This window comes from Taudactylus pleione, unplaced genomic scaffold, assembly GCF_031769625.1.
Source record: "Taudactylus pleione unplaced genomic scaffold, aTauple2 ptg000913l, whole genome shotgun sequence".
In the NCBI taxonomy this organism is placed as follows: domain Eukaryota; kingdom Metazoa; phylum Chordata; class Amphibia; order Anura; family Myobatrachidae; genus Taudactylus; species Taudactylus pleione.
The window spans coordinates 104,088-119,172 of record NW_028285314.1 but is presented as its reverse complement, the minus strand read 5'-3'; the positions used below and the strand labels follow the sequence as shown (position 1 = coordinate 119,172).

At 43.1% G+C, this 15,085-nt stretch overlaps 1 protein-coding gene across 1 annotated transcript; it reads left to right on the top strand.

Annotated features, from left to right (window-relative positions):
• Positions 1–2,267: 2,267 nt before the first annotated feature.
• On the top strand, positions 2,268–3,206 carry LOC148473729 (olfactory receptor 6B1-like). The gene has a single exon (XM_088459523.1). The coding sequence runs from the start codon at positions 2,268–2,270 to the stop codon at positions 3,204–3,206; it is 939 nt and encodes a 312-aa protein (XP_088315649.1).
• The last annotated feature ends 11,879 nt before the right edge of the window (positions 3,207–15,085 follow it).

Genomic DNA, 15,085 nt, shown 5'->3' with positions numbered 1-15,085 from the left:
CATCCCACGGACAACAACTGTCTCCCCCGGAGCCTGATTTAAACAAACCACATCACCATCAGAGTCCTCCTCGCCAACTTCCTCCTCAGCGCCAGCTACACCAGTATCCTCATCCTGTTGTACTTCAACAGTGACATCTTCAATTTGCATATCAGCAAGTGGACTGTGGGTGCTCCTTTCAGCACTTGCAGGGGGCGTGCAAATGGTGGAAAGAACCACCTCTTCCCGTCCAGTGCTGGGAAGGTCAGGCATAGCAACCGCCACCACACTTGGACTCTCCTTGGGGATTTGTGATATCACCTTAGAACGCACAGTTCTTCGCTGTGCTTTTGTCAGCTTAACTCGTTTGATTTTTTTAGTGGGAGGAGGTCTTCCATCGTCATGTGAAGCTGAACCACTAGTCATGAACATAGGGAAAGACCTTAGCCATTCCTTGCCACTCCGTGTAGTAAATGGCATATTGGCAAGTTTACGTTTCTCTTCAGATGATTTAAATGTTTTTTTCAAGGTCATTTTCCTGAACTTTGTCATTTGGGATTGTATGTGTCCTCTACTATGACATTGGGCATTGGCCTTGGCAGACGATGTTGATGGCATGTTATCGTCTATGTAATGACTAGTGGCAGCAGCTTCAGCACTAGGAGGAAGTGGTTCTTGATCTTTCCCTATTTTATTTTTATCGGAGAAGTTTGGTCCTCCATTTAAGTTATATTGATATATACGTGCGGCTAAGGCGCACACAAACACAGAAAATATTTTTTTATTTTGTTTGGAGTGCCCTTTGGGGGTTACAGCACCCTTTAATGGTCAAGCCAGCTGGCCCTTTACTTATGGGACACAGGCACACGCTTGGCGCTGCTCCTTTGTTGATGCACGTGCAGCCACAGTGCACACAATTCACAAACACAGAAAATATTTTTTTATTTTGTTTGGAGTGTACTCTGGGGATTACAGCACCCTTTATCGGTCAAGCCAGCCAGCCCTTTACTTATGACACAGGCGCACGCTTGGCACTACTTTGTTGATGCACGTGCGGCTACTGCGTACACAATTCACAAACACAGAAAATATTTTTTTATTTTGTTTGGAGTGTACTTTGGGGGTCACAGCACCCTTTAACGGTCAAGCCAGCCGGCCCTTTACTTATGACACAGGCGCCTGCTTGGCACTACTTTGTTGATGCACGTGCGGCTACTACGCACACAATTCACAAACACAGAAAATATTTTTTTATTTGGTTTGGAGTGTACTTTGGGGGTTACAGCACCCTTTAGCGGTCAAGCCAGCCGGCTCTTTACTTATGACACAGGCGCACGCTTGGCACTACTTTGTTGATGCATGTGCGGCTACTGCGCACACAATTCACAAACACAGAAAATATTTTTTATTTTGTTTGGAGTGTACTTTGGGGGTTACAGCACCCTTTAATGGTCAAGCCAGCTGGCCCTTTACTTATGACACAGGCGCCTGCTTGGCACTACTTTGTTGATGCAAGTGTGGCTACTGCATACACAATTCACAAACACAGAAAATATTTTTTTATTTTTGCACTTGGGGGGAGCACCCCTGATGGACAGAGCACCCCCTGGGCAACACTACAGCACCCCTTTAGGACTGGAACTTTGCACTGGACTTTGGAGTGGACACAGCCCCTATGGACAACTGACTGCACAACACAGTCCAGCCAGCCCCTATGGACTTTGGAGGAGTGGACACAGCCCCTATGGACGACAGCAGCACAGCACAGCACAGCACAGTACAACACTACACTGCACTACACTACACTACACAGCCCAGCCAGCCCTAACTCCCACCCTCCCTCTTCACTGTCCACAGCCAAGTGAGAAAATGGCGCCAACGCGGGTACCTTATATAGGATCCAAAACCCGCGAGACCGGGAAGGCGGGATGATGACGTTTTGCCTCGATTTCAGATCCGAGTCAGGCGAGAAAAGTCGAGCCTGACTCGGATCGGCTTCGGATCGGGGGGGCTCGGGGGGGTTCGGATTTCAGAAATCCGAACCCGCTCACCCCTAGTTTGAAGGCCTAAATGTCACCTGTAACTCATACTATCAAAAAACGGGGTTAGCTAGTGACACAGATTAAGCAGATAGAAAGGACATCTATGACCATCGGTGGTTTCCACATGGATAAATAGTCGGTAATAGGTGGTATTAGCACCTTTGATGCACATGATAAACATTCTTCTGTAGGTGACTGCTAGACAAGTCCATTTATGAATAAGCTGTATTCATTTTACATGAAATAATGTACAAGAACTGGACATCAGATACAGGTGTGTTCCTCCTTGGCTTTCAGGAGCTTCGTCATTTCCGCTTTCTCATTTTTGGGGTTTTCCTTGTCATCTATATCTTAACAATATCTGTAAATGCTTTGATCATCGCACTGGTATATAAAACCCATCACCTGCATTCACTAATGTACTTTTTCCTCTGCCACCTGTCACTATCTGATATAATATCGATGACTGATATAGTCCCCAATATGTTATACAATACATGGAAAGGAGGGAGCAATGTTTCTTTCGCAGGGTGCCTTGTCCAGTTTCAGGTCTATGGGGAGTCCATATGTATTGTGTGCATTCTCCTTGCTGTCATGTCCTATGACCGATTCTTGGCTATCTGCAGACCTTTGCACTACTCCTCAATTATGAACGTGACACTTCAAAGTAGACTGGCTGTTCTGACCTGGCTATCCGGCTTCACAATGACGCTCTTTGTAATCATCCAAATGTCTTTTTTGGAGTTCTGCGGCGATAATGTTATTGACAATTACCTCTGTGACTTTGACCCATTTGTAGGTCTATCATGCACTGATGCCTCCGTGCTAAAAATACAAGTCATTATCTTCTTGGGTGTTTTGGTTGTACCCCGCTTTTTTTTCATCATTGTGACATACATCTATATTGGCCTCACCATCTTCAAGATCAATTCCACCTCTGGAAGACAAAAGGCATTCTACACCTGTAGCTCTCACCTAGTCGTGGTCTGCATTTACTATGGGTCACTGATGGCCATCTATTTATCATCCAGCTATTGTCCATCATTCAACGTAAACAAGTTCATATCCCTACTGAACACTGTGGGCACCCCATTGCTCAACCCCAGCATATACAGCTTGAGAAATATGGAAATCAAAAAAGCATTACAGCAGTTATTTGGTATAGTAACAAAAAACACAACATAATTTTACCCTTAAGTCATAGAGTACATTCTGTTATTGGAGTAGTGACAATAAAGTAAAGTAAAATCTAGAGGAAAATCCAGAAGAATAATACAATTAATAGATGATATTGTTGGTGTATAATGCCAGTAATGTGTCATATTTCACTGAATAAAATGATGATGGTCATCACATAAAAAATACAACATTTTAGATTGTATTTAACTTGGTATTTAGTTTTTGCTTTCAATGTGTAATGATATGATGTCACAAAGCAGAACGTATACAGTAAATCCTATATATAACTAAAAATAAAGCGAAAAATAAATGGAAGATAGAATATTAGCATACAAAGGTCTAGTAAGTACTTGAAGAGTAAAATATGTGGATTCCATCGATAGCTGAACCATCGAATAATAATACTATATAAGAGCTGAGCTGATATGTCCATATAATGAAGTGCAAATACCATGAGAAAATGGAATACAATTTATTAAAATAATCATAGGCTAAATAACATTAAATGAATGGGTCCCAGCATAAAACATATAAAATAGCATAAACAATATGTGAATATAGACAATAAATATGACTATATTCACATGTCACAAAAAGAGACTCTTACTAAAATCTAATCAATATAGTGAGGTATTGGCGTGTAGATTTCCTTTATGTCCAAAAAGGCAACTGATCCTGCATCACCAGAGTTCCCAACAATGGACACTATTGTACAGTCATTTGAAGATGTTTGTACATGTAAGAAAGAAACACTTCTCTATTGAATAATATCTCCACTGAATAGTAAATAAGTTCTAACATGTATTCCAATGTGAGTATGCGGAGAATGTAGTGGATGTATATTCCAGGTAGCTTACCCCAATAATTAGATGTGGTGATCACCTAACTCTCTTCCGTCTCCTAGTTGTTTTAAGGAATTGTGCTGTCTCTGGGATCCAAGTATAATGTGGGCACCTCCGGCTGCTCACTTGGATGAGAGCGCCGTCTCTACCCTGTGGGAGCAAGTGACTGCCGAGTAATCACGTGTTCCACCGGAGTTCTCGCATGGGAGACTGATATAGTTTGCAACACAGTAGGTTAGACGGTTAGAATATACCAGAGCCGCTTGTATGCATCATGGTGAATCCACTTGGTGCAGGCTTCCTGAACGGGTCCCCGCAGTCTATAGGAATGTGGTACAATGTCACAATATCGAAGGGCTGGTGAGCTAGGTGTGCGCAGTCTTCCTTATGCGTTTCTTTACACTTGGTAATTTCATCAGAGATATTATACAATAGAGAAGTGTCTCTTTCCCACATGTATAAGAGGTCAGTATTTGTATCAGTCAATGAAAGCAAAGCAGCAAGGTTCCAGTCCTGTTTTCTAGATGTAAAGGTTAGTGACAGAAGTTACATGTAAAGGATCCACATCCATCTACTGTACATAGTTTTATGGCTATACACTTCTATAAACCTCTGTTTGAAGATTACATATGTCCCATATACTAATCTATAAACCATACTTCCTGTACTAAAAGTCATGTGAAAACTTCTGACAAACTCCTTGAAAATCCTAAATGTTAATGTGATTTCTGAAGTTCTTTTCATGAATTTATATACCTGAAGGATTGCTAAGATCCATGCTACATATATGTATATGTGACATTATTGTTTGAGTTATATTAGCTGTCATACTCTAATCATCAGGAGAACATAAGGCTCCAAATTTGACCCTTTATGGTAGAGATTTGATTTGTGTTATTAACCATGAATGCTGACATGACCATAACCATGACCAGCAGTTTCTGATTGAGGTATCAGGGAACCGGCTTATCGTGACAGGGGGGCAATATAGTTAAAACACTATGCAACTGTCCTGCATTGGACAAAAGACATATCAACATTTGGAGCCCATGCACTGTAATTCAATGGGGACAATAAAGTACGTTTAGTCCCATCTGCATATTGCTGCACTGAATGTAAAGGCTGAGGATACATGTCGGATATACTCTTTTGAAAACACAACACAACCTTGTAGAAGTCATTGTAGTCGATACATGTAGATCGTATGTGAAGGATTGACTATGACTAGGATCTCCTACTTCTGTATGCTGTCTTTTCCTGAGCACCTGAAATACAGAACGTCTCTCCTTATATTTTCACTGTTCAATCCACACATTAAAGAGATGGTCAGTGTCACGGCCAGGGTTTCTCGGCATGGTAGTCACCGGGTATTACCTGTGAGGTCATTATGGCGGGGGGTCTCTGGCAGCGGTGCTGGTGTTTGGGAAGGGGCATTGGCTGTGCGTGGTTCTGTGCGGGTACATTGTCCCTAGGCCTGGTGAGGTCTGGTGGTGTTTCCTTTCTGTTGGCATGGGCGCCGCCATCTTGCCTGCAGCCTAGTGATTCCAGCTGTCCAATCCTGGTAGGTCATGTGCTCATTCCAGCCAGTCACAGCGCGGCACTGAGTATTTAGGAAGGTCCAGAGCCTTCCTTCCTTTGCCAGAGCAACGTGTTTCTCAGCTGCGGCTGAGAGAGAGTACCTGTGCCTTATCTGCCTGCTTGTAAATGCTCCTAGCCTGAACCTTGCCTGCTCCAACCTGCTGGACTTACCCTGCACCCTCCATATACCTTCTTACCTGCCTGAGTACTTGAACCTGTTGTTCCTTGCACCTTGCCTCCCTTCACTCCCAGCTGGACTTCATTACCTCAGCCTGCATCAGTCACAGCTCACCATACCTGCACTCGTTACAGCTCATCATTCCTGCATTCAGTTACAGCTCATCATACCTGCATTCAGTTACAGCTCATCATACCTGCATTCTGTTACAGCTCATCATACCTGCATTCAGTTACAGCTCATCATAAATGCATTCAGTTACAGCTCACCATTCCTGCATTCAGTTACAGCTCACCATACCTGCATTCAGTTACAGCTCACCATACCTGCATTCAGTTACAGCTCACCATTCCTGGATTCACATACAGCTCATCATACCGGCATTCAGTTACAGCTCACCATACCTGCATTCAGTTACAGCTCACCATACCTGCATTCAGTTACAGCTCATCATACCAGCATTCTGTTACAGCTCATCATACCTGCATTCAGTTACAGCTCACCAAACCTGCATTCTGTTACAGCTCATCATACCTGCATTCTGTTACTGCTCACCATACCTGCATTCAGTTACAGCTCATCATTCCTGCATTCAGTTACAGCTCACCATACCCGCATTCAGTTACAGCTCATCATACCTGCATTCTGTTACAGCTCATCATACCTGCATTCAGTTACAGCTCATCATACCTGCATTCAGTTACAGCTCACCATACCTGCATTCAGTTACAGCTCACCATTCCTGCATTCAGTTACAGCTCACCATACCTGCATTCAGTTACAGCTCACCATACCTGCATTCAGTTACAGCTCAACATATCTGCATTCACTTACAGCTCATCATACCTGCATTCAGTTACAGCTCACCATACCTGCATTCAGTTACAGCTCACCATACCTGCATTCAGTTACAGCTCATCATACCTGCATTCTGTTACAGCTCACCATACCTGCATTCAGTAACAGCTCACCATACCTGCATTCTGTTACAGCTCATCATACCTGCATTCTGTTACTGCTCATCATACCTGCAATCAGTTACAGCTCATCATTCTTGCATTCAGTTACAGCTCACCATACCAGCATTCAGCTCACCATACCCGCATTCAGTTACTGCTCATCACTCCTGCATTCAGTTACAGCTCATCACACCTGCATTCTGTTACAGCTCATCACACCTGCATTCTGTTACAGCTCATCACACCTGCATTCAGTTACAGCTCATTACTCCTGCATTCTGTTACAGCTCATCACTCCTGCATTCTGTTACAGCTCATCATTCCTGCATTCTGTTACACCTCATCATACCTGCCTTCAGTTACAGCTCATCACACCTGCATTCTGTTACAGCTCATCATTCCTGCATTCTGTTACCCCTCATCATACCTGCCTTCAGTTACAGCTCATCACACCTGCATTCAGTTACAGCTCACTACTCCAGCATTCTGTTACAGCTCATCACTCCTGCATTCAGTTACAGCTCACCATACCTGCATTCTGTTACAGTTCATCATACCTGCATTCTGTTACTGCTCATCATACCTGCATTCAGTTACAGCTCATCATTCCTGCATTCTGTTACAGTTCATCATACCTGCATTCTGTTACTGCTCATCATACCCGCATTCAGTTACAGCGCACCATACCCGCATTCAGTTACAGCTCACCATACCCGCATTCTGTTACTGCTCATCATTCCTGCATTCAGTTACAGCTCATCATACCTGCATTCTGTTACAGTTCATCACACCTGCATTCAGTTACAGCTCATCACTCCTGCATTCTGTTACACCTCACCATATCTGCATTCTGTTACACCTCACCATATCTGCATTCTGTTATACCTCACCATATCTGCATTCTGTTACACCTCATCATACCTGCATTCAGTTACAGCTCATCATTCCTGCATTCTGTTACAGCTCATCATACCTGCATTCTGTTACTTCTCATCATACCTGCATTCTGTTACACCTCACCATACCTGCATTCTGTTACAGCTCATCATACCTGCATTCAGTTACAGCTCATCATACCTGCATTCAGTTACAGCTCATCATACCTGAATCCTGTTACAGCTCACCATACCTGCATTCTGATACAGCTCATCATACCTGTATTCTGTTACAGCTCACCATACCTGCATTCTGTTACACCTCATCATACCTGCATTCAGTTACACCTCATCATACCTGCATTCAGTTACAGCTCATCATACCTGCATTCTGTTAAAGCTCATCATACCTGCATTCTGTTACAGCTCACCATACCTGCATTCTGTTACAGCTCACCATACCTGCATTCTGTTACAGCTCACCATACCGGCATTCAGTTACAGCTCACCATACCGGCATTCAGTTACAGCTCATCATTCCTGCATTCAGTTACAGCTCATCATTCCTGCATTCAGTTACAGCTCATCATTCCAGCATTCAGTTACAGCTCACCACACCTGCATTCTGTTACAGCTCACCATACCTGCATTCAGTTACAGCTCACCATACCTGCATTCTGTTACAGCTCACCATACCTGCATTCTGTTACAGCTCACCATATCTGCATTCTGTTATAGCTCACCATACCTTAATTCTGTTACAGCTCACCATACCTGCATTCTGTTACAGCTCACCATACCTGCATTCAGTTACAGCTCACCATACCTGCATTCAGTTACAGCTCATCATTCCTGCCTTCAGTTACAGCTCATCATTCCTGCCTTCAGTTACAGCTCACCAAACCTGCCTTCTGTTACAGCTTATCACTCCTGCCTTCAGTTACAGCTCATCATTCCTGCATTCAGTTACAGCTCATCATTCCTGCATTCAGTTACAGCTCATCATTCCTGCATTATGTTACAGCTCACCATACCTGCATTCTGTTACAGCTCACCATACCTGCATTCTGTTACAGCTCACTGTATCTGCATTCAGTTACAGCTCATCATTCCTGCATTCAGTTACAGCTCATCATACCTGCATTCTGTTACAGCTCATCATACCTGCATTCTGTTACAGCTCACCATTCCTGCATTCAGTTACAGCTCACCATACCTGCATTCAGTACAGCTCATCATACCTGCATTCTGTTACAGCTCACCATACTTGCATTCTGTTACAGCTCACCATACCTGCATTCTGTTACAGCTCACCATACCTGCATTATGTTACAGCTCACCATACCTGCATTATGTTACAGCTCATCATACCTGCATTCAGTTACTGCTCATCATTCCTGCATTCAGTTACAGCTCATCATTCCTGCATTCAGTTACAGCTCACCATACCTGCATTCTGTTACAGCTCACCATACCTGCATTCTGTTACAGCTCACCATACCTGCATTCTGTTACAGCTCCTCATACATGCATTCAGTTACAGCTCCTCATACCTGCATTCAGTTACAGCTCACCATACCTGCATTCTGTTACAGCTCACCATACCTGCATTCTGTTACAGCTCACCATACCTGCATTCAGTTACAGCTCACCATACCTGCATTCTGTTTTCAGCTCACCATACCTGCATTCTGTTATAGCTCACCATACCTGCATTCTGTTATAGCTCACCATACCTGCATTCTGTTACAGCTCACCATACCTGCATTCTGTTACAGCTCACCATACCGGCATTCTGTTTTCAGCTCACCATACCGGCATTCAGTTACAGCTCATCATTCCTGCATTCTGTTACAGCTCACCATACCTGCATTCTGTTACTGCTCATCATTCCTGCATTCAGTTACAGCTCACCATACCTGCATTCTGTTACAGCTCACCATACCTGCATTCTGTTATAGCTCACCATACCTGCATTCTGTTATAGCTCACCATACCTGCATTCTGTTACAGCTCACCATACCTGCATTCTGTTACAGCTCACCATACCTGCATTCTGTTTTCAGCTCACCATACCTGCATTCAGTTACAGCTCATCATTCCTGCATTCTGTTACAGCTCACCATACCTGCATTCTGTTACTGCTCATCATTCCTGCATTCAGTTACAGCTCACCATACCTGCATTCTATTACAGCTCACCATACCTGCATTCTGTTACAGCTCACCATACCTGCATTCTGTTATAGCTCACCATACCTGCATTCTGTTACAGCTCACCATACCTGCATTCTGTTACAGCTCATCATACCTGCATTCTGTTTTCAGCTCATCATTCCTGCATTCTGTTACAGCTCATCATTCCTGCATTCAGTTACAGCTCATCATTCCTGCATTCAGTTACAGCTCACCATACCTGCATTCTGTTACTGCTCATCATTCCTGCATTCAGTTACAGCTCACCATACCTGCATTCTGTTACAGCTCACCATACCTGCATTCTGTTACAGCTCACCATACCTGCATTCTGTTACAGCTCACCATTCCTGCATTCAGTTACAGCTCATCATTCCTGCATTCAGTTACAGCTCATCATTCCTGCATTCAGTTACAGCTCACCATACCTGCATTCTGTTACTGCTCATCATTCCTGCATTCAGTTACAGCTCACCATACCTGCATTCTGTTACAGCTCACCATACCTGCATTCTGTTACAGCTCACCATACCTGCATTCTGTTACAGCTCACCATTCCTGCATTCTGTTACAGCTCACCATACCTGCATTCTGTTATAGCTCACCATTCCTGCATTCAGTTACAGCTCATCATTCCAGCATTCAGTTACAGCTCATCATTCCTGCATTCAGTTACAGCTCACCATACCTGCATTCTGTTACTGCTCATCATTCCTGCATTCAGTTACAGCTCACCATACCTGCATTCTGTTACAGCTCACCATACCTGCATTCTGTTACAGCTCACCATACCTGCATTCTGTTACAGCTCACCATTCCTGCATTCTGTTACAGCTCACCATACCTGCATTCTGTTATAGCTCACCATACCTGCATTCTGTTACAGCTCACCATACCTGCATTCAGTTACTGCTCATCATTCCTGCATTCAGTTACAGCTCATCATTCCTGCATTCAGTTACAGCTCACCATACCTGCATTCAGTTACAGCTCACCATACCTGCATTCTGTTACAGCTCATCATACCTGCATTCTGTTTTCAGCTCACCATATTTGTTTACTGGACTGTTCCTGCCTGTCACTATCTGGACATTCTCCCATTAACCCCCACTACAGTTATCAAGTGCACTTTAGTGTTATACCTGGACTTTATATTTGCCATTCCCATGTCTTCTAAGTCACTTATTAAAATATCCACTTTTTCTTTTAAGTCTGCTTCTGTGTCTGCTCCTATCACCACCCTGGGTCCACAACAAATTCGGAACCTCACAGTCAGATTGAGACATAAAACATTCATAAAAATAGTTGTATTGTTATCCTGTGTTATAAAAGCAACTACTAAAATCCACAGAGAGATAAAAATGTCAGTTAAACAAAAGTTACATAAATTTCAGCAGGGAGGTACTGACACATAAACAAGCAAAGACTTTATTACAGTCCTATAAAGAAAACATAGAGAGAGTTGATGGCATCTTATAATGGATTTACTCGAGTGAAATTCTCTTGAAGAGATAAAAATGCTAAGTAGCATCAAAATAATCTGTAGTATACTTTAATTCCTATTTATATAAAATGAAATATATTATACACTTCTTTCTCGCCCCTGTGTTGAGCCTACTTTGGCACATTTTGAGCTGGTCACATTACAGCATTAATATCAGATAGTTTCTTATGCAGTGACCTCACAACTTATCTTTTTTTAATTTCAGAATTTAATTTTAGGGGAAAGATAACATTTTCCAGCTTAGTCTTGCCAGCACGATAAAAAAAATCTACTCAAATTGGTCAAAAAAGTGTTTTATTATTTCAATTGCAAAACAAAAAAGGAACTAAAGACAAATGTGTATAAAGACACAGAGAAATACTTTTTTGGTTCTTGCTTCAGCAAAAACCCATCTTTTCCAAAGCAGCATTAAGCAGGATTCTAAGTAGGTTATTTAATACTAAACTCTGCACTTGGAAATTATGATGGTTTTTTTATTTTAAATAAATTTTCACGGTCTTGAAATAAATACTAACAATGCGCCAGAATATGATTGCAGTGTAGCCCAACAAGGCATACTAATTAGACAACTGGAAAACCTACTGAATTAAATGAGATTCACCTTCATTATTATTTGGCACAAGATGTTGGAGATCTAGACATTAGAGCCCCCTCCCTGCCAACTCTGGATAATCAGGGCTATAACTAGGGATGTGCCAGTGCTGTCATTTCCCAGGGTGTATTGCCCCTGGGGAGCTACTATTGCTGCCCAACAGCACCGCCAGTTGGCTTGGAGAGTGCCTAGAACAGCACCCTGCAGCCATTAGTCCTGATCCGGGTTGCTGGGCACACATACTGCAGGCTATAGAGCTGCCATAAGCATCCTAAGAAAGCCCTGGGCAACGCACTAGTTCCTGGTCATGACATCACAATGTCGGATGGTGGTGCCAACCCAGAGCCCTGCTCCGGCAAAGTGGATAACATTTTAATTTATTGTTGGATGTCATTGTCATATGTGACAGCCAAACAATAATTTCTATTGAAGACAGAGGTGTAGCATTATGCCATGGTCCCCAGAGCCCCCTCTCCTATACCCTTAAGTCAGCTCTCATCCTAACCCACCTCATGCTCTTTCCTCCCTATCTTCCCCTTCTGTGTCACGCCTGTCTGTCTGCCTCTCCCCATTAGAATGTTAGCTCTCATGAGCAGGGACCTCTTCCCTCATGTGCTTCTCTTTACATTTTTTTCTACTCCTTACTCCCCATTAGGGCACATAACACGTGACTGCCAACTCCCGGCTGCTTATTGTGAGTGTTTAATCACTATTGCAGCAATGTATATAAATTGTGTCCTAGTCCTGCACTGTAATGTACTGTAAGTTACTTGTTTCTTGTTCACCTCTTAGTTCTATGTACTATGTAAGGCGCTGCGGAACACTTGTGGTGCCATATAAATAAAATATAATAATAATAATAAGTCTAAGAGAGGGCTTGGTCAGCATGTGTGGATAGCTGAAGGGACAAAAATAAGCAGTGACAGTGACACTTAAGCATGTGCTTCTGTTTCAGTGGAAATTTGCGGGGTAAATTTGGCGCTAAAATTTCTGTCTTCCATCAATAGGAATAGATAAGTCCCAGCCTCCTACCACCGCCGTACTTGAAAAAGGATTTGATTATCAAAAATGCGTCATACAGTTGCTGCATCATCTATTGTAGGAATGATCGCCCATGCCGGGATCCAGATTAGTATGGACTGTCTCTGTCGCTGAGCTTGGTGAAGTGTCCAGCGCTAACCTGCTTTTCATAACACCTTCACACTCTCAAATCCATTTTCTGGTAGGAGGCTGGGACTTATCCCTCATTTTTATTCCATTTCATGTTAAAAACATTTGTGCAATTTATATCATTGCTTTATTGTAATAGATTTGTGTTTAAATTATATATATTCTGTGTCCAAGTCCCCTAAAATAATCCTGATCACTAAAGTAATAGAGCAATTGTGCATTTGATTTTGTATACTGTGCCCATTGGTGGAAGACATCTTCAAAAACTTTAGCGCCCAGTTTATCCTACACATTTCCAATGATGTAGTAACTTTATTTGGGGGTGTTTTCTTCTCTGTGTGAGTGTACAGGCTGCTAATTTTGGTTCATTAAGAAAGAGATTTCTTTCAACTGATTAAGGACTTGAGCATGTGCTTACTCATTATTTATCACACAATATACATAACGACATGTGTGGGGTATAGGTTACTTAGAGAGACAGCACAGCAGCAGAAGGGCGCTTAGATATTGACCGAGTGTATCCATGTCAGAGCCGAACACTATCCTGAGATTACTCACTTATCCCAGCGCTGCACATTATCTGGTATCACCCACTGCCCCGTCACCCACTGCTTATACCCTTCAGCAAACACACCATCAGCATCAGCACCACTCCTCCACCCATCAGTGCAATATACTGTACAGTAAATCTTACCCACTAATATTCACAGATGCCATCTCCCAAATACTGAAATACTCCTCACTTATAACCAATCCCTGGCGCCAACATCACTGAAATCCCCTTCTCTCCACAGCAATCAATGGTACCATACCTCACCCATGGAAATACAATATACAAAATCTTCTAAAAAAAACAGAAAGAACTTGTACAACATTTTTATTTCTTGAATATAATACAATAAATAAGACAGATAATAGTAGTTGTCCTGTTATAGTGCTTTTCTTTAAAATAGAAAATGTATTACATTTTCCTATAAGAAAAACTCTCTTAATATTAAAAATGTTATCAGCAAAATATTGGAACATAAAATTTAACAAGAAAAGTGAAGAGAAGCAGACGAGAAAAAGTGATAAAAAATTATGATGTATGAGAGATGTACGGTATGAAACGCTGTTGTGACATCAGCGCACGTTATGTGCACTGATAAAGTTTCTCCCCCATGTATTATTGGGGGGCTGGGTGGCCGATGAACAGGGCAATGTATGAACAGTCAGTTTGCCTGACCATTCCGCCAGATGCAGCTATCAATATCGACAGCTGCAGCAAGTGATGCCCTATCCCCACAGTAGAAACACGCAGTCCCTGCTGCTGCGGCTCCTAACTCTGGGGCTGCACGCAGGATTTTGCGATGCTTATGAGATCCCATGCATGCTCAGTGGAGCCGGCTGGCAGTGAGACACAGTGTATCAGCACTAGGCTGATGTGCTGTGGGCTGTAGCAGGGATCTCCGGAGGGGGGATTTTTCAAATGAGATGTTCATACATCTCATCTTTAGTTCTTCCTGCTTTGCTTCGGTAAAGAGGCGAAGCAGGAAGCAATATAGTGCCACGATAAGTGCCGCTATAATACATCTGCCCAAGTGTGTGTTACTGTAAAATGATCTCTGGGCCTGATTCAGACCCGGTCGCTCTTACAGAGCGCTCGCTGTGAATCAGGGCCGGGCTTTTGTTTATTTAGAACGGCCTCCTGGCCGCTTGCATAGCTGTGGGTGACCACCCACAGCAATAGCGAGCGGCCATGATGATGGTCGTGATGGTCAAGACCATTGTGACCATCGGGCTTGCGACGAGACCCTTGTGGTAGGGTCTCATGGCCGCAAGCCCCAGAGAGCTTTTGGCTCAAATTGAGCCGGAAGCTCTCCTACTGACATCACTTGTGATGTCAGTGGGGCCGCACCCAAACAGTAGGCGTTCCTTCGGGAATGCCTCCATTTGCCCGGCCATGCCCCCGGCCCGCCTACCAAAAGGGGCAAGCTGTCACTCACCATCGAC

What these genes read in the sequence shown, in the direction of transcription:
- LOC148473729 (XM_088459523.1), top strand. Translation starts at nt 2,268, where the DNA reads ATGTACAAGAACTGGACATCAGATACAGGTGTGTTCCTCCTTGGCTTT.